Genomic DNA, 22,529 nt, shown 5'->3' on the forward strand with positions numbered 1-22,529 from the left:
TTAACCAGATTTTTCCAAATATTCGGCAGGGGTGGTACATGTATATGTCGTGGGTAACATTTACGACTTGTATTATCCTCCTCCAATTTTGATATTTTATTTCATTGCCGTTTATCCAAAGTACATATTAATTAGGGAAACAAGTTACTTTTGATGCATGAATAATAAATATCAGAGGTCAGCAGAGAGGAGGAAGCTGAATGAATGGAACGCTGGACATCTCTTAATTGGTTAAAAGTTCTAGGTCCGCCGCGCGGCGGCCGCTGAAACAAGCGATATGGGGGAAATTTTGTTCAAGAAGCAGTTTGTTTTTTTCTGATGATTTAGGATTTATTGCATGCTTTGTTTATGTTTTACTTTTTGGCACCCAATGAGGTCTCAAACGCATTTATTCTTACTGATCACGAGTTTCACAAAGAGTCTATCTGAATATTGCACCACGTTTCTACTTTTTGTCGGTATTAAATTGCGATATTATAATCTTATTCCTCCAGAGAAATGGATCGGAGCATGATGCACGCGCATGGCATGGCATGCTGCAGCTAGGACCCTGGGGCCACGGGCGCGGGGGGCCGGGTGTGGGTGTGGGTAAGGTCCGTTCGTTATATTCTTTCTTATCTTTATAGAATCCAAGATGGCGGAGTCTATAGCAGTGCAAGCGTGTAAAAAGCGAGTGGACGACGCGGTGTCTGCAATGGTGAATCAGCTAGATCAGGAAACATTCCGGTCGATGCAGGTAACTGTGGGAACTGGGTCTTGCTTCGGTAACCGGCATGATGAGCTTGGAGGCCTAATTCATTGCTGTGCTGGGTTTTACTTACTTAGGGCCAAAGCCATGTAAGCCTGATGCATGTTGCAATGTGGGTCCCAGGATGTTTAACATCTTTTTTAAGTCGCCTAAAGTAGCATAAGCAGATGGCTAGTCTTTAGTGCCCAAGTTGAACGCCGGTATTCAAATGACTGCACTTATTTCGTGATAAGCATGGTAAAATTCATGCCAGATTAGTATGACCAGAACTTTATTCATGATTTATTTATAAATAGACGTTTTTTGATTCCAGTTGCTGGAATATCTTTCTCTGAAAATTTTTTAATTTGTTAACATTGTTGAATACCGGAGTGAGTGAGGCCAAACCTGTAGCAGACCTATGATAGTATGACCGTGTGGTAGTTTGTTTATCTCATGTGTGGAACAAGTAAAATTATGAAATGACCGATGACGTATATTGATATAATGCTAGACAATGATGGACTAAAAAGGTACACTTCTGCTCATGTATGCCGTCAGTAGGCATGGTAGGCATTTCATGTCAAGTCTTGTGGTTTTGTGTTGGATTGACATAATCGTGACAGTTTTTCTTGCTGTGCTAGTGCATAAATGCTGCGGTTTCTTTCAGAGAGAAATGTACCTCAAAAGTGCCAAGTGCTGCGAAAACTCCACTGCAAGTATGTCAGAGGTGCAGAGCTGCATCGAGAAGTGCTCACAACCCCTGCAAGCAGCACAGAACTACATGCAATCGGAACTGAATGATTTTCTGGTTAGTTTCCGCTTATCCCATTCTACTGCCCCCCCCCTCCAAAAAAAATCAGCTTTCACAGTCAGAGAAACTTGACAGGAGGAGGGTTCAAACCTTTGAGTTCTTCAGCATCTGACTGGGCCGGTACCCTACCGTCTGAGGTACGGTAACATCCCTTCAGGAGGTTACCCACTGCATCTTAAAACTTGCAGTTTTAAGATGCAGTGGGTTAGAGTGCTGACATGAGCAGACGTGCTCAGTTGGACATTATTAGGGAGCCATTTTGGGGTTGGTTCTCGTTGATCTGAGCAGTGATTGAAGACATTTGTTGCATCATTTTTAGCGGGGACCTAAATGTATCCTTTGTAGAATTAGCTAGCAACACGTACCCTACCGGTATGTACATGTATGCTTTAAGGTCAGGTAAAAAGCAGTTTATCTCTGTCTGCTTCCTTCTTTCCCTGCTTCTTTTTTTAATCGCCTAATTGAACATCTTGTGTTGACTCGTGCTGATTTTTTTATTATTTCAAAATCCACTACAAAGTGTGATTCTCTTTTAGACCCGTAGGCATCAGCGAGTCAAGAAAGTAAGAATCCATTAATCATATGCCAACTTAAAATATGGTCTCTTCCTCCATTTTGGCCCCAAAAAGAATGAGAAACTACTTTCATATTTTACAAGGTCGAAATTGACCCAACTTTCAAGTCACATTGTGCTATAGCTTAAAGGTGCTCGATGTTCTCATTCGAATGAACTCACAGGACAGGCTACAGCGCTGCGGCATGCAGTGCCAGGATAACATCAAGGACCGTCTGGTGCCATCGGCAACACCGGCGCAGGTGGACAAACTGAAGGCCGAGCTGGAGGACTGTGTCATCAAGTGCGGAGAGAAGCACATCAACCTCCTGGGGCCCATGAAACAGCGGATCCAGTCCAACATGGCCCAGTTTCGCTGATGCAGGAACAACTCCCCACCCCCGTATTAAAAAAACTCTAGTATAAACTTGATCCATGGAGCTCCATGTTTGAACAGACAACTTCGGTGCCATGCAGGAGGTGGTCTGGGAACCAGACGTGTAGCCTTGATACCAGGACGGGTTCATTTAGGCTGTGCATTGTCAAGTCGTCTGTGGAATGTCTTCCCATGGTTCAACTGTTAAAAAAATTTCCCTCTTGATTCTGGTCGGCAGGAGATTACTAGTGAATTAATGCAGCGCGTCATCAATAATTTACTACCCACTGGATGTGGTCATTGGCACAAAATTGTGAATCCATGCATGGGATGGGGGGAGGTGGCCAAATTTTTATATTCTAATCCTCACAAAAACGGACTATGGACTCGTCAGGTCCTTTAGAATGACTTGAGCACTGCATTCACTTCTCAGGTATTTAGGAGCCTGTGATTTTACATGTTGGGTGCATCTAGCATGTGACTTGTGGATGTCTTATTTTGATATTCAGACTGTTGAAACGGATTTTGCTGCATTAACATTATGCCATTTCTCTGAAATCTTAAGTCGTTTGAATGTGAAGGGCATTGTTTTACGTCTAGGTTTTAGTTGAAATTTAAACAGGTATTCAGTCATCAGGGGAAACTCATTTGACAATAAGGGTCAAATTTATAGAGCACAAATTTTAAAAATCTTCTGCCACAGCGTTTGATGATATGGGTAAGGGGTCACATTTACCTGCAGTGTTTCTGTGGCGCTCCACTTTTTTTTCATTTGTGGAGGTGAGGGGATAGCATCCTTGAAGATTGCACGTAACACACTGGCTGAATTCCATCGATTTGCAGGGTCCCATTGTAACAAAAAGGGAACGATTGTGATTTGAAAACGGAGGCATACTTTTTTTTTTCAAATTAGAGTGCTGAAGTCGTCATCACGTAGTTATTTATTGAACTTCTGAGATTTTTATTAAACCTTGACTTGTAATGCATCTGTCAAGGAGCTTGACTGTGTCGCAGTGCTTGAAACGCGCAATACCTGTATTAGTTCTTGTGCTCAATACCTATTTTTTGTAGGCTGCAGAAATTCTAGCTCAGGGCAAAGTGTAAGTGTCAGCTACAGGAATGTTTCCCATCTAATGGGTGTTACATTCGACACATGGGCGTCGCGACACATGCGACACGTTACTTGTGGAGGGGATTATTTTTGACAAAAACAGTTGAAAATGCCCTGACTCTTGACAAGAAAAGCTACGTCCGCCTGCTTAAAAATACATCCACAGTGCCACAAATATCAAGCTCTTGAGCAACATTTGTACAATATTTGTACAATGTTTCATTTTCAGAACCTCAGAGGCCACGGAGCAATACGTGCTACTGGCCGTGTACAGTAATCACTCAAATTCAACACGTTGACCACCTCCACAGTTTTCACAGTGTGTCTGTGTGCATGCAAACAAGTGACGGACAGGACGTGCGTAAAGTTAGCAATGACAGAAGTAATGGTGCATGACTGAGAAAATGAAGGCAATGTGTTATTAACTACAATGCAACATTTCTATTTTGTAGAACTTTCCACAATGTAGGCCATGTACATTGTATTGTGTAAATCATAATAAAAATAGAAAATAAATACATCACGAAAACAGACAAGGAATGAACAATGAGTTACACTTACGTTTTTATTACATTTTTCTCCAGTTGCTGGATTAGCATTTTCACCTGCTGCATTTGAATTTGGCATCAACCAGTTTACAAAAAAAACATCATCAAAACCATGTAAATCAATCTTAATTGGGCAAGCATTTTTCTGTAATGAAATTTTTAAAAAAGTCAAACAAAAATAGATCTTTAAGGGATACAGAGCTTCAAAACATTAAAGAAAAATTCTCTGAAGTACCAGAGGAACACTAAATGCCAGCAAACACTTAAAACTGTAAACGGGCAAAAGGTTTTATTTTTCCTCCCTAATATAAACCAGAAGGCTCCTTCAAACTTTTCCTGAGCCAGTAATTTAGCTGGTAGTCGTCGGTACTTAAAAGCTGCTGACACATTTTTCAGTTGATCTTGTGTAAAAGTACATTCTCTTCAGAGTAAACCTGATTATAAAGGAACGCGAGTGTGGTTTTACGGTTGTAGAATTCATACATACAGGACTAGACGTGTGCAATACATGCAGGAATATCAACTGCCCAGCGAGAGATACTGACAATAGCAACGGGCCGATTAGTATCGTATGACGTTTGCTCAAAGATAACATGGGTATCATATTTCTGGCCTTAATACAAGCCGCCTCTTTCTGTTTGTGCCAAATTTAACATCCTGAAGACATTTTTTCATCCGAGGAAAACGTGCCTCCTGCTGTGCTTACTGCTTTCAGTCTCCGTGAAATATGCCGAAGCTCTGTAGCGTAAACTCGTGTGCTTAGCAGCACCATGAATTGGCCCAGATCAATTGATTTTGAAGCTGGTATTCGTCTTTACATCGCATCTTAAATTCTGGATAAGCTTTTCTTTACTACCTCACTGTACATGAGTATATTGCACATGCATTCTAATTACAATGCTTCTAAGTTGAAAAATAGCAACTGATTACCAAACTTCTAGATAAAATTCTGAACAAAAGATGCTATATTGTACATACTTCCCTTGGCTCCATCACCAAGTGAAAAACAAAACCAAAATCTCAACGTGAATTATCTTTGGTCACTTGAACTCTGTGGTTTTTTTTGGACTCGTGTCTATTTAATATGCTCAATACGGTCGATTCACTAGAGTGCACCCTCAAGAGTTTACGACGCGTTGGCCAATCACAACGTACGAAATCTGTCGACCCTTTCCAAACGTGCGTTGGGTCGACAGATTTCGCGCATTGTGAATGGCCACCACATTGCAAATTCTTGGTGGCGTACTATTGTGAAACGGCCTTATTTGCTGTTACTAACCTTGTGTGGTTGGTTGAGGAAAGGTAAGATATCACATACAACATTTTCACTGACTCTGCTCTTGAAAACGATTCCCCCTCGATCAAATTCTATTTCAGAAAGTACAGAAATACTAAAGAAATGGACACGGGTGTTTATTGAGGTGGTAAGTACTAGGATTTGTATGAAAGACATTCCGAGAAATTTTGAAAAATAAGATCAGGCTCAACAAAAAAACTCGGGGGCGGGAGAAGGGAACACCTAGACAGCCTCCATCATGATCTCTTCCAGTTTCTTGAGCATCCTGGCCAGGTGTTTCTGGTCATAGGCGGGGCTGCTACGTTGCTGCAGGTGCACGATGTTGCGGTACTCCAGCTCCTTGAAGCTGGCCCCCTGCTCCACGATGCCGTTTAGAATCTCCTGGGAAACGGAAGACGTAAACAGAGAAAAAAAAACCAATGACTCCATCTGACATATTGGCTACTGGTGACCGGTGGCCGTCAACGCTAACGTGGCAAGACTAAGGCTGAGTGTAAATTACCTGGCTACGGCTGCCAATAACACACAAGTCAATGGAAAGTGGCAAGAGTCGGTTGCTAGTGACTTCCACAGGTGCATGTGTTACATCTAGCCATATCCGAATAATTTGGATAGAGCCTGAGAGTGGTGTTTGTGTACTGGCTACAAGCTACGTGCAACCCTTAAACGCAAGCAGCCCACGTGGCTAAACTTGAATCTGCCCAATCATTGATCTGTGCAGTGCAAGAGATGATAGACTGTCCAAAACTGGCTACCAATGACTATGGAAGAAACTCAATGCGACCTTGCCTGGTTGCCTACCTCACTCCGAATATGCCCCCAAAAATAAACGAGTCTTAACAATTGATGAAAGTATAACCAGACAGCCTCCGACCAACGGAAACAGCAGGGTGCCGCCTATTCAGAAAACACCTTAACGGGCTAGCTATTTTATCCACTATCTAGTACAATGCATCTCTCAAAACACAGGCATCTTGAATCTTCCATAACTCCATTCCTCCATTCATGTATAAAGACTGGAACTTCGTCTTCAAATACATGTAATCTTACCCCTTCAAACTCTTCAAAATTATCTGACACCCCCCACGCAATTTTAACGTTCACAAGCAATATGACTGGACACTTACATCCGTGCTTTTGTACATGAGCTCGTAGTAGTTGCGCGCCTGGTCCAAATCCGTCTCCCGCGACATGGTGATGTTGGTCAGGTTCTGCTGGAGGACGAAGATGTTGCGGCACCTGCAGACAAGCACAGCACTTACTTAGAGAACGGCAGCTGTGAACGGTGCAAACCTTTTGCAGCACAGTGAGTTATGCTTTCCAAAAGGGCAACTTTGTCTTGTTACACTAAAACTCTGACAAGATAATGGAAGAAATGGGGTAATGTGCACCTACATCTTCTTGATGCCGTTTTCATTGATTCTCTTGATGTACTGGGCACTGTTGATCAGGATGAAGGAGACGAGATGACCCAAGCCTTCAAAGACATACCTGAAAATACCAGCCAAAAACACATGCATTAGACTGTACATGCACACGTCAGCTTGCATTATTTTCTTAAATAGTTGCTTACAAAATACACAAACAAATGTGAGAAACAGTGAGATAGGTCCTGCCCACTCTGACAAGTCTGTGAGAAGGTGTATTAGTCAACCAAGGACAGTTCCATCAATATTTTGGGGGACTAGCCAAAGGATTGTTTCCGTGAAAGTTCAGGCTAACCCCCACTCTGAATCACATTATGTGACCCAACCCAGCAATATCAGTCCTTGAAAACATCTCTCTCCCAGTGTATGCCCAAACAATGTCCGCTTTGTCAAACTAAGGAATACATCAAAACAAAATTGGTTCAGCATGCTCCCTATGATGCAAACTACAAATAAACTGATGAAAAAGTTATGCCTCATTTCGTAGGATCTGGTCACAAATGACTGGCATACAGACTCAGACAAGTTTAAGTATATTGCTGTATTCCACAAGTGCTCTTGCACTTAATTAATCTATCCCTATAGCTTGATTAACCAAATGAACATCTCTCACTGGACACCAATGCTACAAGTTTTTGAGTGATGATTGCTGGAGAGAAAACCATTAAGATGAACAGCCCATTTACCTGTGATTTTTTTTTTTTTTTTTGAGACATTCAATCTTACTTGAACTTGTGAGGCATCAGGCTTGGGTTGAGTGCTTCCTCGAGCGTGGTCAGGTCCTTGTTGAGTTTCAGCACGTTGGGGTCTGGGTCCACGCTGTCGGCGCTGATGTAGAAACTGGACTACATGCACAAGAAAAAAGCGAGATCACTGAATTCAAGCGATGCGTTCAGGTTGCAACCAACACAACTGCTAATTAAAAGACAGACCTCTCGCAAAGAATTGTGTTCACTAAAAAGGGACAGACGATGTAAAAAGTTAAGAGCTGTAATCTGGGGGTCAAAGGTTAACTATCACACCTCTCAGTTAGATTCCATTAGGACAGCAGGATTAAAATATCAGCCAACTTTTCAATTTGAGGTTAAACAAGTCAGTAAGCAGTTTTTGTCAGCATTAATTTATTTAAGTGAAGGCTACATGTTCACACCTTACCAACCCAACCAACCCCTACCCTCAAATCAAGCCTTCATCTGAGAGTTGGTTCTTAACTATACTCAGTGCACAAACATCCCAAAACAAAGGGAGGGAAATGGTGAATATGTGAGGACCAGCACCTTAAATGCACCTGGAGCCCACACAACAATGCTGTGGCTTTGTGCCCATCAAGATGAAAATTGGTCATGTGAGCTCTACTCCACAAGCATCGATACATGCACATGGTACGTCCCAAATATGCAACAGCCCTCCTGAGTGCCCACACAGCACCGTGTGCAAAGTTTAAGGACCACAGTTGACAAAAACAGAGCCTGCAAGCCGGCTCCCAGGCTTCTAACCTGTCTGGCGACGGGCAGCAGGTAGTAGAAGCAATGCAGCCTCAACTCCAGATGCAGCACCAGCAGGCAGACGTCGGCCAGCTCCTTGAACTCCTTGGCCTGGGAGATCAGGGTGTGAAGGAGGCTGTTCTCCACAGCCGGCACCTCCTACGGGGGGGAGACGAGTCACGGAAATGAACACAGGAGTGAGTAATGAAGTATATCACCGATGTCAATACATTCCTGAGGCTATCAGATCAATGTAGATCACGTTTTGCACAAAGACATGCCAAAAAGCTTCCATTAACACCCAGTTCCCATTGATACAAGCACTTCTCAAATCTTGAGTACTTACTAGTGTTACACCCCCTGGGGTGGTGAGCATGTTGATACCACTACTTGGTAACGACCCGGCAAACAACCGTATACCACTGGAGAACCATTCCTAGACAAAGAAAAACGTAGAAAAAAAATGAGGAATTGTATCTGCCTCTGTGATAAGTTAAAGGTTGTGACCTCAGCTTTCACGCAGCAAATGAGCAAGAGGTCACAGTTTGCAAATTAAGATCCAGTCACGGACAAGAGACATAGTGGGAAAAATTTTGCGGGTAAAATAGCACCACGCTCCGCAAGTACAAGCAGCATTGTGAAACAGAGTTGATCTTTGAAAACGTCCACTGTTTTGTACACATGTTTAGCGTGAGGTCAGCTGGCCAGTCTAGCACCCTTGTGGCAAGTACTTGCCCAAAACCATCAACAGAGGGCAGTGTTCTGGTCGGACGCTCACCAGGCTTTCGTGCAGGTTGGCTAGCAGCTTGAGTGAGGGGATGTCGCACAGCACCTCGTGCTTCTGCAAGATCTTGTCGCCCAGGTTGGTCACTAGAAGTTCTGATTCCTGGAATGAGAAAACATGTTGAAATAAATTTTACTGTGTCTCAAAACGGTGCAAAATGTGAGTAGCGGGCCACAGTTTGCTGCAATTTTGCAGGACAATTTGACTGGTCCAGGGTGCATACAGACTTCTATTCCAGAAATAATAATCATCCAGTTTTTAAAGAGCCATCCATCAAGCTTTCCATAGCTTCAAAAGCTGAACCACTTATCAAAACTGGAATTCCACTATTAAAGTATAACACACCAAGATGTTTCAAACCACCAGGACATCTGGGTGGGTTTGACTGAATTTGTAAAGTATAACACACCAAGATGTTTCAAACCACCAGGACATCTGGGAGGGTCTGACTTTGTAAGGTACAGTCCACAGCATCACTCATTCAAGTGAGACATGATGTGCCTTGAAAGTTTAAGGCAACACAATGTAGTCCTGGTTTCTTGCAGAATGACCGGTTAATTCAGGAAGGATATTAGCAAACATGGCGAGTAGAAGGAGTTGGGGTTAATTCTGTCCCCTCTTCCATCGCCCTCCCAAACGCCGCTTACCTTGGCGTTCCTCTCCCTGATGTCTTCAATGGTCTCCAGCGCGCCACTGTCCTTGCTGTCCTTGCCCGGCTTGCTCAGGGCCTGCAGGTTGACCCAGTTGGGTAGCTGGCGTAGGCACTGGTTGATGTCCTCGTCCTTGACCCAGCTGGCGCTGACGATGCGCTTGTCCTCCGACTCGGGCTGCACCAGGCCTGCTCAAGGACAAAGTGAGACTGCTTCTTCAAATGTGAACTTTGTACACTAGTTCATACACCTGCAGGAGGTCGTTAATGCAGTGACGCCTAGTTTGCATGAGGTTGGCACATACATGCCACATTCCTCTTTGACCAATAGGATGTTGTGACTTGCCGAAGTGTGCGCGTGCTCTTCAGAGAAGTCTACAGCAATTTGCCAGTGCTGTGCTTTCCCAATCAGAGTCACCTCCAACCCATGATCAAATTTGCATTTGGATCTTAAAACCGCCAAGTCTAACCAAAGGAGAACATGATGGCTAAGGTTCCCTTTCCTGAAATCAACATATTAAAATAAAATCATATTTCATCTATATCTACCAGTTACATCTCTTGCACAGCTGCTAAGCTAAAACTTGATCACCTGTTCCCTAACTACCTTTTGATTGAGTGTTGTTGGCTTGCCTAGCAAGAGAAAACAGCTTCGCAAAGTTTCAGTGTACTAAGGACAAAATGAACAGAAATCAAACTGTGGTACCTCTGTAGATTGCACTGCAGGTGTCCTTGTACTCCTGCAGTATGTTGCAGATCATGTTGAGGAACTGGTCGGCGTAGGTGGGCAGATCCATCATCAGCTGCCGCAGGTCCGAGACAGCGTGGTCGATGATGACTGTGCTGTGCAGCAGGGGACGGGGTGCCCCCAACGACTTCTGGGTGGCGTTGTCCACGAGGGACTTCAGGGCGTCGCCCCCTATGTAAAGCGAGAGGCCAAAATGTCAGTAGCAATGTTGTGACAGTTGAATTTCGATGCTGCTTCTTCAATTTCTTTCAACCCTGACCCCCTTAGGGTGTGTGGGAAAAACTGTACTGATATTGCAGGATGTCCAAAAATTGATGGGTTAACAATTCTGGCCTCAACTCGTAACAGTATCGGTTAAACAAGCTACATGTAATTCCCCAATTGGTACTGTGGCATGAATGGCTCGCCAGTTCTGGCATCCTTTCAAAAAAAGAAAACGTTGTACCTTCATTCTTCACAAGATGACAAAGTGTTCAGGCTTCAAATTTTTTTATAAGGTCTTTATCTCAAAAGTGGCTCTGATGACTTCTGGCGTAATTTGTCATCGAACTGTAGACATAACAATAATCTTAATTTCCTCTACATCCTCGCTAGGGAGACAAAACTAACAGCACTTTTGTGGTATTCAAACATGGGTGGGCCATCATGCCGAATGGAAAGTAACAGTGACCAGACTGTGGGGTCCTGAACCATCATGAACACTACGTGACTAGGTGCTGCATACAGGAAGGCTGTGGACAGTTAGTACAAACTCAGCTTTTGCCAAGTTCTGTATATCTCTCCACAGGGGTCAAAAGGCAGCGCGTTACCTTTGGTGGCCGTGTTCAGGTTAGTGGCGATCTCGTCCAGGAGGTGACCCAGGAAGATATCTTTGACGTAGTCGCTGATGAACTCGTGCAGAGTGCAATGGCGCCTAAGAAGAGCAAAGGGGCATAATGTTGACAGGAACCGGCTAACTTTAAGAGTAACTTGGCTAGACCAGCTGCAACTGGACAAAGGTCTTACGCCTGGTTTTAAGCCGTCCAACATGTGCTGACAGGTACATATTCTTCCATCTTTAGACAGACCAAATAAAAGAATTTGTTTGAAACTCATGAAGTTTACCAAAGGTAGTGACTGCACCCAACTTTCCAGCTAATTACAGGCTAGAACTGCATTTTTTCAAAAATGAGAACCAAAACTTAACTCTTTATATTTTGATTGGGGTGGATATGATGAACAAGGCTAGTTTCTGAATTGGCACTATGGCACCCAAGGAAACTCGTATCTCAAGCCCCCAAAAAGCAAAGCTATGTTTTCAAATGACTACATCCATGTCCCCAAGAAACAAGACTATCTTTCTGGATGGCCGTTATAGCAGCCATACCCATTTGGGAGACTCATGGCCCTGTCGATGTCCCGGATGAAGTTACTGACGGGCTTGAAGATGAGCGTGATGTTCTTGACGCTGGGCTTACAAACCATGGGTGCCTCCTCCCCTTCCTTCTCGTCCTCCGTCTGGAATGTTCCATCCTTTTTTCAAAACACATGCAGTAAAGTGTGGGTCGTATGTGACATGTGCAGAGCTGAATGTGCTCACATAGTGCAGTACCCTTATACCACATGGTGCATAGCATAGTGAAGGAAATTCATTTCAGCTCTCCTTTCTTAATTTTGAAGTTAGTGTTCCCTGAAACTGGTATTGACACCTTTGACTCATGCCACAGGAATTGTAAAACTAGATCGTTATGTGTACTACCAAGAATGATTACAAACAAGGTTAGTCTAGTTATCGTGATAAAATAGCAGAAAAAATTACTTTCTTCAGCTGTATATACCCAAACAAGTAGAGCTTACTTAAAAGCTGTCACAAGGCAAATTTATAATCATTTAACCTGGTTTGTTTGGTCAACCATGGTTTGGATTACTCAAAACTAACCAGTTAGACTCCAATAAGCTGTGGTTCCTTCACCAGTGCATTAAAACCTGAAAGCCTTTTATGAATGTTGGTCCAAACAGTATTTCCGTGAACAGCCCAAGAAACATGTTAAATAAATGCCCTTGACAACATGTTAAAAGAACAAGAACTTCAGGAACGAACCGGTGAATTTTAAGAGAACCCTCAACCAAAACATATTAGTAAACTAACCAACTATAACCACTTTAACCATGTTAACCATTCGCATGTATATCAAGAAGGAACTGTAAAAAACTGTGAATTTGAATTCAAACCTTTGTAGGTTCTTTGACTTTCATTATGCCGTCCTGTTCAAGATTTAAAGAAATAACAACTAAGTACATCTTGCAAGTTCACTTCTACTGCCTGAATTACATCTGCGAAGCGTAACTGGCAGAGCGTAAAGGCACTGCTAAACTCTCAGTGACAATCGCATATAAGCTTGCTTCAAAGTGTAGAGTATAGAGCATTTCAACATTTCAGAAAAATGCAACGAGATCCCACTTCATGGGCTTTCATGCACCAGGAAAATTTCGGAACACATTAACCCAAACCCTGCAAGACGCAGCACGGTGCAGCCAGTGTAAAAAGTCTCCCGTACGTTGTTGCACTGGGCAGTCAACAGCAGCCGAGAAAAACTGCCAGTACTGAGATATCGAGAGCTAGTCCAATCACACAATACCACTGTTGGGGGTCATGTGCTGGCTGGCCGGAAGCTTCCCAGGCAAACATCACAGCATCAAGGCTTACTACTCCACCGAGGCAAACTTACAAATCCGTAGTACTCCTGTTTCTGCTCCCGCATGTAGTTTGTCAGGCTGATGGCGTGGGAGGACATCTCAAAGCGGAACAGGGGAACTTTCCTCTGCCGCACCGCTTTACGTCGGCTGAAATACACTCCGTAGTCACTGCTGAGAGAAGAAACACACAAAAAAAAGAATACTGCAAGTTCATTCAAATGAGCCTTTTAGGTTTAGTGTCTTCAACTGCCAATTTTACAGACTTTTCAAACACCCTAGGGGTCAAAGTTATAGAGGACGACAGCTGCGGTTAGACCTACCCCCAACAAAAACCCCTCCCTCAATAAAGAGAAACCTGCAAATAAAGAAAGCACTTCCCTGGGGACAAACCGTCATTCGGCGTGTCTTTTGATTAAGAATGTCTGTTCAATTTGGTTCAGGCTTTTTAATGTTATCAAACAGAATGCTAAAAAGCAATTGCATTCACTTTGAAGTCATGGGTAGGCCGCACTGTGCCAGAAACAGTTACTGCACAAAGCCAGTGGGGTCCGTGCACAAGCTGCCCCTTCACAAGTGAAGAAGAGAGAAGTTAGGGGATACTTCACAGTGTGTGAATACATTGGGTAAAGACCAATGTGTTTGCACATACAGCACATGGCTAAAAACCAGCCACTTTGCGTCACACGAACATAAGCCAGTATGCGCAGGAGGTGTTTCAGTACTAAAGGATGTTGTTGCTAGGTAACAAGGCACCCTCTCTTAGTAAGGCAATGCATCCAAAGACAACCATTCCCATGGCGACAGTACTCCCCTGACTGCGCATTCCTCATCTTTCACCTTCATGGCTTGGGTTCGAAACCCGTCAAGGCTACCATGCAGATTGGATTTTCAGTCCCTACCTGACTCCGTAGGTTTCACCCAGAACATTCTTCTGGGGTTTCCCACCCACCCATGAAGCTGTTTCTATTCGTCTATTCTCTACTACAGGTTTGTCCTTGCTTGCAAGCTATGGTGCCAAGGAGCGCTTTTGAGGAAACTTGGGTTTCATTTCAAGAAATAATAACAATCTAAGGCCTACACTGGCAACTTTCTACAAGGTCAGCTATCTCTTCTTTGAATGAGTGGTATTCAGTTGTTACGGCATCGTATGAAATGCCGCAAACCTGGGACGGAGGACTTACGTCAGAGCCTCACTGAACGCGCTGGAAGACTGCTGCACCGAGGCCGTTATGTTCCGTACGTCCAGGTAATTACCCAAAAGCACTTGCAACTGTCCAACCAAAACGAGCAAGAGAAATTAATCAAATAACTACAGCCAGAAAATATTCAGCCAGTTCGGCGTTTCGTAAAGGCATGGTCTTTTGAAACAAAGCACATGGCGTCACCTCAGCTTGATCATGTCTACTGCATATGAGTCTGTCTTCACTGATGTTCTTGAATGACCAACCACACGTTTCATTTTGAGCACGCATTATTGAAATACCTGACTGGCTCGCTATGCACTACAGCATCCCTCATTAGGTTTCTTATCTACTTGAGGAACCTGACTATTTCCAGGCCACACACACACTTGTCCCACAGGCCACTAGCTAGCACACAACCAGCTGGGTAGACACATACGCTGCGTTTACACTTGATCCTGCAAAGGAGGATCAGATCCGGCGAGAGCAATCACGCGAGGGGATCAGATCCGTGCCGCGTTTACACTGGATCCTGATCCCGCGTGGCATCGATGAAGCGCTGCAACCTTAGGGCAAAGGTTATGCGAACAGTTCACTGATTATGCGCACTGGAACAAAACGTCAGCCAGTATTACGTGTACTTATGCGCTGTATATATGTCTCGTCTTATCTTACGTAGTTTCAGATGAAACGATGAAAAATGGGGAAATGGAAGGTTTTGGATCAGTGATATACAGCAGTAATGAAAGCCACTAAAGGCGACACAGATAAAGCATGGGAATGGGCAAGTACCAGTTTACTACCAACTCACAGGACGAAAGCACATGGGCTTAATTGGGAACCAGCGTAATGCTGGTTATGTACGTAGCGGCCGGACCAACAGCGTATGTATGGTGCGTATACAATGTCATGTACGTATACATGACATGTAGGTCTTCACAATGACACAGACTTGTTTTTCGCTCACTTCAAGACTTGCACCAGAAGTAGTTACGTCAAATTCCGGGATCTGATCCAGCGTTGCATTTACACTTACAAATTGATCCCGCGCACAGGATCTGAACTGGATCTGATCCTTCCCGAGAGGAGGATCAGATCCTGGGATCAGGATCTGATCCTGCATTGCGTTTACACACTTTTTTGATCCGGACCTCATCCCCCGTGCCGGATCTGATCCTCCTCGCCGGATCAAGTGTAAACGCAGTGATACATATAATACAAGACGAACATATGTGGAATCTACAAATGAGCTTAAGCACATCGTTAACCCTGACATTCCTAGGGTACTTTGGCTGGAAACCTTGCCAGAAGCATCAGACTGCATCATTTGTCAAAGTGGCTTGCCTGCTCAGTGCAACAAGATCCAACAGGTCAAACTCTCCCCAAGGCCAAACAGCCTAGGAGTCTGTGGTTGCCAGTCACCACAAGATCCAACAGTGGCTATGTTCAATGGGACTAGCTCCCATTGCCTCAACACGGCCGGTTTGTTAGGCTGCTGTTGATTGCCAAGTGTAACAAAGTGCACCAGACTTTTTCACCTGATGCATTGCGCTGCCTCTGGCAGGGTTAGAGTTCAAGAGGTGTTTACATCACCACTTACAACTGTCTGTATATTGGACCAGATGTCATTCATCGTGTAAAGCTGAATGTCACTTGTCTGCAACAAAAAAATAATGAACAACGCTAATTACAAAAGCAGGCTTCAACCTTAAGCTTCAGAGGGTCAAGGCCACTTTGGCCTTGAATGCTCCCAAAAACCAAAGGGCACCAAGGCCAACTGAAAGGGCTCCAAGGCCACTTTTACTTATCATGCTTGTTGGTGACTTCAACAGACTTTCCCTTGATTTCAACATGGCGTTTAACTTTCAACCTACATTTTTCATTGTTTCTGTTCACATGCTGAGCAGTCTGCTTAAATTGTAGAAATAAAAAATAAATAATACGGTACTTTTAACTTACCATTTTGTGTTGTGTCTGATTACTTTTCATGATGCCATAAAGGCAACACTGTATTTCAAAAATCAATGTAACGACTCACAAAAAATGTAATTCAAGCAAGTCGGTCACTGGGTCACAAACATTTACCCAATAGAAGCCCGCTTTCATGCCCAGCGCCCGCGTGAATACCAGTAAAACTGTGAGGAAAAAAATAGACTGGGTCATACTCCCATCCGCAATCCCCCCCCAAAGAAACAGCGACTCGGTCTTAATATGTGCAATGTACAGAATCCAATCGGTGCAGAATGTGTAATTCTGTGCCGCGACTTGTAACCAGTCTATGTATAAAAGTAGTCTGGTGCCACATTTTTAGAGTCACACAACTCTAGTATGTTGATATGGTTGCCATAACATGCTGTCTGAGCGATGCAAAACCAGTCCGTGAAAAAAAGTGCTCAGTGCGGCTGCCGGCCATTGACAGAAATGCTAGCACTAAACGATAACTTGAAAGTTGAATACATGTAATTGTAGGCCTACTAATAATTGAGGAGGGGCACACCGGCCAAGTGGCCGAAAGGTACCCGCTATTTTTAAAGGGCATCACGGCATTTCACTGGGGCATCGCGGCAGCTTAAATATGTACATGGGCGTCAGAAAGTACTGCAAACGTAAATTCTTCATATCCTTCTCACATACGTGGCAAAGAGACAAGAAAGAAGATATCGTGACTCTAAGGCAAGTTTGCCACTACAATACATGTTGGTTCAAGGAGTTTGTCCCTGTCGGTTAGGTGTATGTGTGCGTTGACTCAAGGGTGAGATTGGTGGAAAATTACAAAATCCACAAAATAATCCCAAAAGGTTTTGAGGGTCCCATAGGCACCCCTTGACATACCCATCACTTGGTGTTCTTTATCAGTTTTTCACACGTCATAAGTTCATATTGGTAAACTTTGGAAAATCCTAATTTAAAAACAGATTGTTTGAAACATCCTGGCATCGGGACAAATCCTGACAAAATCGACTTGGCTCTCTTACTGCCGCTCGTTGGAGAGACCCCAGCGCACATTCATGTGCACTGGCAACGCAGTGGAACCGCTCAAACAGCAACTCCAGGAGCTCAACCAGCAGCTTGGGTTGGTTGTGCTGGGTGATGTTCTCGCCCCGCTGCTTGGCACTGCCGATCAAAAATAGTAAAGAGAGAATGGATTTCAACGATAAACAGTATCAAGGCACTGAATGTTTTGAGTTGACTGTCACTGCTGATATTTAGAGAAAAGAAATACAGAACACAAAAACTCTACGACAGGCAAAGCACGGGCAGGATCTCTGTCTGATCTTGGCAGAATGCTTTGGAAGTGGATTGTGAAAGAAAAAACAGCCAGGCTGATTAGAAAATTGAATTGGCTTGCCTTGAGAAGAAATTAATTTTTCTGTGTTATTTTCAGTTTTTTTGTACAAGACGTAATGTGTCGACTGTTTACAAGTCTGCACAAAGACAACAGATTTAAAACAAATTTCTTACTTTTCAGCCACCTCTGTCGTTGTCCTTTGCACTATCTTAGAGAGTTCCACTTGCACACATCGCTTGATGGACTGATGCAGAGGAGAAATTAACCAATTACATCATCAAGGAAATACCTTGATTGAAGTGGTTAAGTCAATAAATCATTCGTGCTAACTGTGAAAAACAAATAGTTCCCCTCAAAATTCATAAGATAAAGACTTATCATCTCTTTCAAAAATCTGTTCAACTTCCAGTCAAAAATCGTGACAGCGTTTGGCAATGACACAATCGGAAAAGTGAGATGTTCTCCTGGAATATCCAATTAGATTTTTAAAACTGGCAAGGAACTTTTGCGAAGTAAAATGCGAACCTCAACCGCCTCTGGTATCCGTTTGAGCAGGGACAACGATTCCACCAAGACAGCCATGTAGTGCTCTGAATTTGCCTCTGGGTCCTCGTTCAGATCCTCCACGACTGGCTTGCTCTCTTCCTCTGTCCCGTCCGGAACAGTCAGCGTCACTGATGGCAAGAGGCCGTATATCATATTGATGCAGAGATTTTTCACACCCCTGGGCTGTGTTACAATCAAGTCCATCGCAAGTTCACACAGGTCATCCAACTTCAAGTCAAGTCACAAACTTTTCGCATGACCTCAGAATCAGGGGCACATCTCCTGTTACACCTGAAGTTAGTATGTTGACTTGTGACTTATCTGCAACTGCACCTGCAATGGACTCGACAACAACACTGCCCTTGGAACCAACAACAACACTGCCATTGGAACCTGAGTTTAACACGAGCGTAGCTGGGCTCAAGTTTGAACACTCTATGGAATGGTGAGAGTTTATGAGCAGGGACGACAGTAGTATGTTTACATCACAGATCCAGACATTAAAAGATATATTCAAACAATCCTAAAGATTGTCTTATCTATCCTTACAACCAAAAGCAATGAAATCAAGTGATCCAAAAAGTAAATGAAAATCTGCATTACAGACTTTAAGCAAAAAGCAGAAGATGGCATAGTTACAAGTGGCACCTCCAGTGCAAAGTACACATGTGTGTGTGCTGCTTTGCTCGAAAAGTATACAAAGCATGCAAAGAACGCCAACTGATTTATTTTCGCCAGAATATGCACAAACATGGAGGGGCTGCATGTGGGATTGGTACACAGAGGCAATGTGTCTGTTTGTTATATCTCCGTCACCACAGATACAGTAAGTGTACCTTGCGTCTATACACTCTCTTCCCCTTTCTGCATCCCATACCAAGCTCCACCCATCAAAAAGAAGAAAAACGTCCATACTCACGGCTATGCGAGTGGGTCCTGGATACCCGCTGCTGCTGTTTAGCCAAGGTGGCCAGCTCCAGCAGGGTCTGCTTCTTACTGCCAGCAACCGAGGTGTCCTGGCCTGAGCCGCGGAATGACCCGCCACGGGTGAAGTTGACCTGGAAGGTCACAGCTGACTTCTCGTAAAGGTGCTGGCTCAGCTCTTCAATCAGGACCTTGTGTAGTTGCTACAGAATGAACAACACCTCAGACCACTCAATAGACCATATTCACAAGGAAGCCATTTCTGATCATATTCCCTGAATCTATCCTATTCAAGGTAACATGTCCAATGGGGTGGTGCCAGACTACTTTGGATTCCATGCCTCACTTTCATATATTTTTTAAAATGTTGCTACCAGTCCCTACGTTCAGAGACTATGTACGGGACAGGAACCAGTCTATTTTCAGGTTCCTAAAATGGAAAAGCTAACCAACCTCACTCTCAATCCAATAGGGCCAACTAATATCTGGAAAGTGTGTTATACACACATACAGTCTCAGGTGAGATAACTGTATGCATTCCAATTACCCAAACTGTGCTTCTGACAGACTATATGAAAACTGAAGCAGTCCTCAGACATACGAGGACTGAAGTAGTCCTCATACATCTGAGGACAGTACTCACCTCCTTGCGAGTGGACATCTCCATCTTGAGTTCACTGAGGGCCTCCACACCCTTGAGGTCGCTCTCTAGCTGGGCCACGGTCTTGGTGATGAGCTCGGTAGCATGCAGATAGTGCTTGCTCTTCAGGTAGCCATCCAGTTGCTGGGGAACACCTCTCACCTCCTCGCTGTGAAAAATTACCCACAGTCGTCACGAACAAACGTGGAAGACCATTCTGCAGTTACGCGTATAACTACCTGATCTAGCTTAACATTGGCTGAAAACCCAGTTTCCTTCAGGGTAGCTAAGTAATAGGTCCAACTGGCATCTGCTCAATTGGGCAAACAAGCTTCTGTTCCATCCTCGGCCATTAATTTACTACTTTCAATCATATCCAATACAAGGAGGAAAACAAAAACTTAAATATCAAAAATGCATGTGTGTACATGCTTTGACTCCATCCAATCTAGCTGCAACTTCTTCCGCTGAGATCCAGAATGAGGATTATAAACGTACATCTGATCCACCTGGACCAGTACGTGCTACTGCTCCATCCGGACCAGCCACAATCCCCTTGGGCCACATCGGGCACAAGGACTAAACAGGGCCTATCACTCAACTTACATCTGATCCAGCAGGGTCAGCACGTGCTTCTGCTCCATCCCGTCTAGCCACAGCTTGCGAAGCTCGTCCCGCCGGCAGTGCAGCAGGTCTTTGCAGGAGAGCAGGTCTGACTTGAGGCTCTTGACCCGCTCCCGGGCAGACTTGATACGGCCAGAGATGGCGCTGTAGGCTTGGATGGTCTTAGTCAGGGTGTCGTAATTAACTGGCAGAGATGACACAAAGTTCACAAGTGACAAGAACAGTGGGAGTGATGACTAATGACGAGTAAGAGGTGATTTTTTTCCTGCAAGAATGTAAAGCTGGCCAGCATCTTGTCCACAACATGCATACTCTACCAAACAATGCCTGTACAGCAAATGCAGTAATGCTCCTTTTCCAAATTCAAAATTAACCCAGAACAGTCCTCAATCATTCACCAACCACAGTAATACCCTCTTGCAGCTCCCACTAAGAAAGAATTTTGAAAGAACCTTTGAACTTGATATATACGATTTCATCATCAGAAAATTTTGGAACTCAGAACTTTTCCACTCGGAAACTCCACCAACCTGAGATGAGTTTATCCAACCTCTGGTCACACTCCCGGTAGGCTTTCTCTAGTTTGGCCTTCTCAACTTCTCTCTGGTGGAGGTCCTCACTGCAAAAAGAAAGACGCAGCCGATTGTCATGTGATAAATCAGGCAAAACAAGCTATGGTGGCCCTAAAAGGACATAATTTCTTATTCGCTATGCTGTTATTCACTCACCTTGCTGACAATGTTCGGATGACTGACATGAGCAGTCCTGTGCCACTTCCACCCTGCACAACGGAGTAAAAAATAATAAAAGTCAGTATATTATTTGGCAAAATAACCAAAGGAGATGATGGAGACCAAGACCACAATGAAGAATACAACCGACGGCAAAATGCAAATCCTTATTTGCGGACACCTCTACACTTTTTGTTTCACTCATATTTGCAAGCTGCTGCATGCTAATTGCTCTGCCATGCAGAAATGCAACAAAGTTCTAGACTCCGCCTGAACTACATACAGCCCTATGGCACAGTATAGGGGCAAAAATCCATTCATTAAAAGCATTCCTAGGTTTATCACTACAATCACCCATGATGATCAGGAGAGCTACTTGATAGTAATTAAGTTGACTCCCACTTTAGTAATCCTGTATAAATTTATTTTTGTTTTGGTCTTTGGTCCTCTGTCCTGTAATTTTTATCTTGTTATAATGTTGATATATTTTATGTGTTTTTACGTACTCCTTAATGTTGGTGTGATGTATGCAGTATGGATTGCTCTTTTTATTCCTCGGAAAGGTAGGGCTACAACTATAGAAAACAGGGCCACTCGGTTTGGACTTAGATTTTTTGGCCATCTCCTCTCAGTATGTGTTGCTTCATTCTCAAAAAGAACTCTTTCAACATCGTAAACTCGATTTGGAATTTTTTCGTCTTCTTTCCAGAGTCACTCGACTCCGATCCGACGCGACACATTGTAGGCCCTACCTACTACCTAAGCCTACATGTTGTAGCGGTGATTCTTGAGGGTATAAAAACATGATAAATTCGTGCGTGGCCCTGCACTCTTAAGTTACTCCCTGGTAAATAATGATCATAAAGCTCTTTCCACCCATCCCTACTTTCTTCGCCTTGACCTTTGACCCTCAATGCTATCTAGCTTAAATTCAGACATGGAGTCAGACTTGCACAATTTTGAATTAGGCCTAGCTTTGGCCTAAAATAAAAGTTGCAGAAGCCTAACGTTACATTTTGGTTTCTATATTTCAAACAAATTCACTGGAATCAAGTTAAAGACTCCTACCGCTTCTTTGGCCGGTTTTCCCGCTGAACTCGCGGTCTGTCCCGCTGATGGGCCATTGAAATTGGAGATGTTTGGATTCAGAGCTGCGCGATTTTTCAAGGAACCTTTTTGGGTCGCCATTTTGGTATCGTAAAATTTTCAACGACTGTTGCCATCGCCTTTTGGTTTTGCATGAAATAGCTCCCGAGTAAGGCACTGATTAAAGGAACAGTCATTTAATGTGAATTAGAGGCTTCGAATCATTTTGTCACAAAATTTTGAAACAGATTCCTAAATCATGACACGTGTTTCATAAAACAGTTAAATTTAATATTTTGACCATAACCTCATAT

At 43.6% G+C, this 22,529-nt stretch overlaps 2 protein-coding genes across 7 annotated transcripts; one reads left to right on the forward strand and one right to left on the reverse strand.

The window, feature by feature from the left end:
• The first annotated feature begins 30 nt into the window (after positions 1–30).
• LOC110977088 (TIM double twin CX3C motif protein-like) lies at positions 31–4,128 on the forward strand. 4 transcript variants are annotated; one of them, XM_022230900.2, is made up of 4 exons: positions 31–49; positions 627–736; positions 1,398–1,538; positions 2,280–4,128. In XM_022230900.2, exons 2-4 carry the CDS (start codon positions 635–637, stop codon positions 2,472–2,474), a joined length of 438 nt encoding a protein of 145 aa, XP_022086592.1. In that variant the 5' UTR covers positions 31–49; positions 627–634; the 3' UTR covers positions 2,475–4,128. The 4 variants fall into 4 exon arrangements, with proteins under 4 accessions (XP_022086592.1, XP_022086591.1, XP_022086590.1 ...); XM_022230899.2 differs by having other exon boundaries at positions 35–53; XM_022230898.2 differs by lacking the exon at positions 31–49 and adding an exon at positions 276–375.
• Positions 4,122–22,356, reverse strand: exoc4 (exocyst complex component 4). 3 transcript variants are annotated; one of them, XM_022230894.2, is made up of 24 exons: positions 22,198–22,356; positions 21,127–21,179; positions 20,929–21,017; positions 20,381–20,582; positions 19,778–19,943; positions 19,130–19,337; positions 18,190–18,338; positions 17,838–17,908; positions 17,351–17,489; positions 15,976–16,032; positions 14,376–14,464; positions 13,227–13,362; positions 12,730–12,762; positions 11,885–12,030; positions 11,328–11,431; positions 10,477–10,689; positions 9,769–9,959; positions 9,116–9,223; positions 8,684–8,773; positions 8,350–8,496; positions 7,580–7,698; positions 6,822–6,917; positions 6,554–6,665; positions 4,122–5,807 (listed from the first exon to the last, which is right to left on the reverse strand). In XM_022230894.2, exons 1-24 carry the CDS (start codon positions 22,315–22,317, stop codon positions 5,649–5,651), a joined length of 2,997 nt encoding a protein of 998 aa, XP_022086586.1. In that variant the 5' UTR covers positions 22,318–22,356; the 3' UTR covers positions 4,122–5,648. The 3 variants fall into 3 exon arrangements, with proteins under 3 accessions (XP_022086586.1, XP_022086584.1, XP_022086587.1); XM_022230892.2 differs by having other exon boundaries at positions 13,227–13,365; XM_022230895.2 differs by lacking the exon at positions 12,730–12,762 and having other exon boundaries at positions 13,227–13,365.
• Positions 22,357–22,529: the final 173 nt, after the last annotated feature.

The sequence above is a fragment of the Acanthaster planci genome, linkage group LG13, assembly GCF_054643075.1.
Source record: "Acanthaster planci isolate LZ-2023a linkage group LG13, COTS_SCS, whole genome shotgun sequence".
In the NCBI taxonomy this organism is placed as follows: Eukaryota; Metazoa; Echinodermata; class Asteroidea; order Valvatida; family Acanthasteridae; genus Acanthaster; species Acanthaster planci.

Bases quoted from the DNA above. Each gene is read 5' to 3' on its own strand.
- exoc4 (XM_022230892.2), bottom strand. From the start codon at position 22,317: ATGGCGACCCAAAAAGGTTCCTTGAAAAATCGCGCAGCTCTGAATCCA. The intron at 21,180-22,197 runs GTAGGAGTCTTT...TCCGTTGTGCAG, and splicing joins GAAAACCGGCCAAAGAAGCG to GGTGGAAGTGGCACAGGACT. The intron at 11,432-11,884 runs GTATGGCTGCTA...TGCTCTTCTTAG, and splicing joins GCCATGAGTCTCCCAAATGG to GCGCCATTGCACTCTGCACG.
- LOC110977088 (XM_022230900.2), top strand. From the start codon at position 635: ATGGCGGAGTCTATAGCAGTGCAAGCGTGTAAAAAGCGAGTGGACGAC. The intron at 737-1,397 runs GTAACTGTGGGA...GGTTTCTTTCAG, and splicing joins AAACATTCCGGTCGATGCAG to AGAGAAATGTACCTCAAAAG. The intron at 1,539-2,279 runs GTTAGTTTCCGC...ATGAACTCACAG, and splicing joins CGGAACTGAATGATTTTCTG to GACAGGCTACAGCGCTGCGG.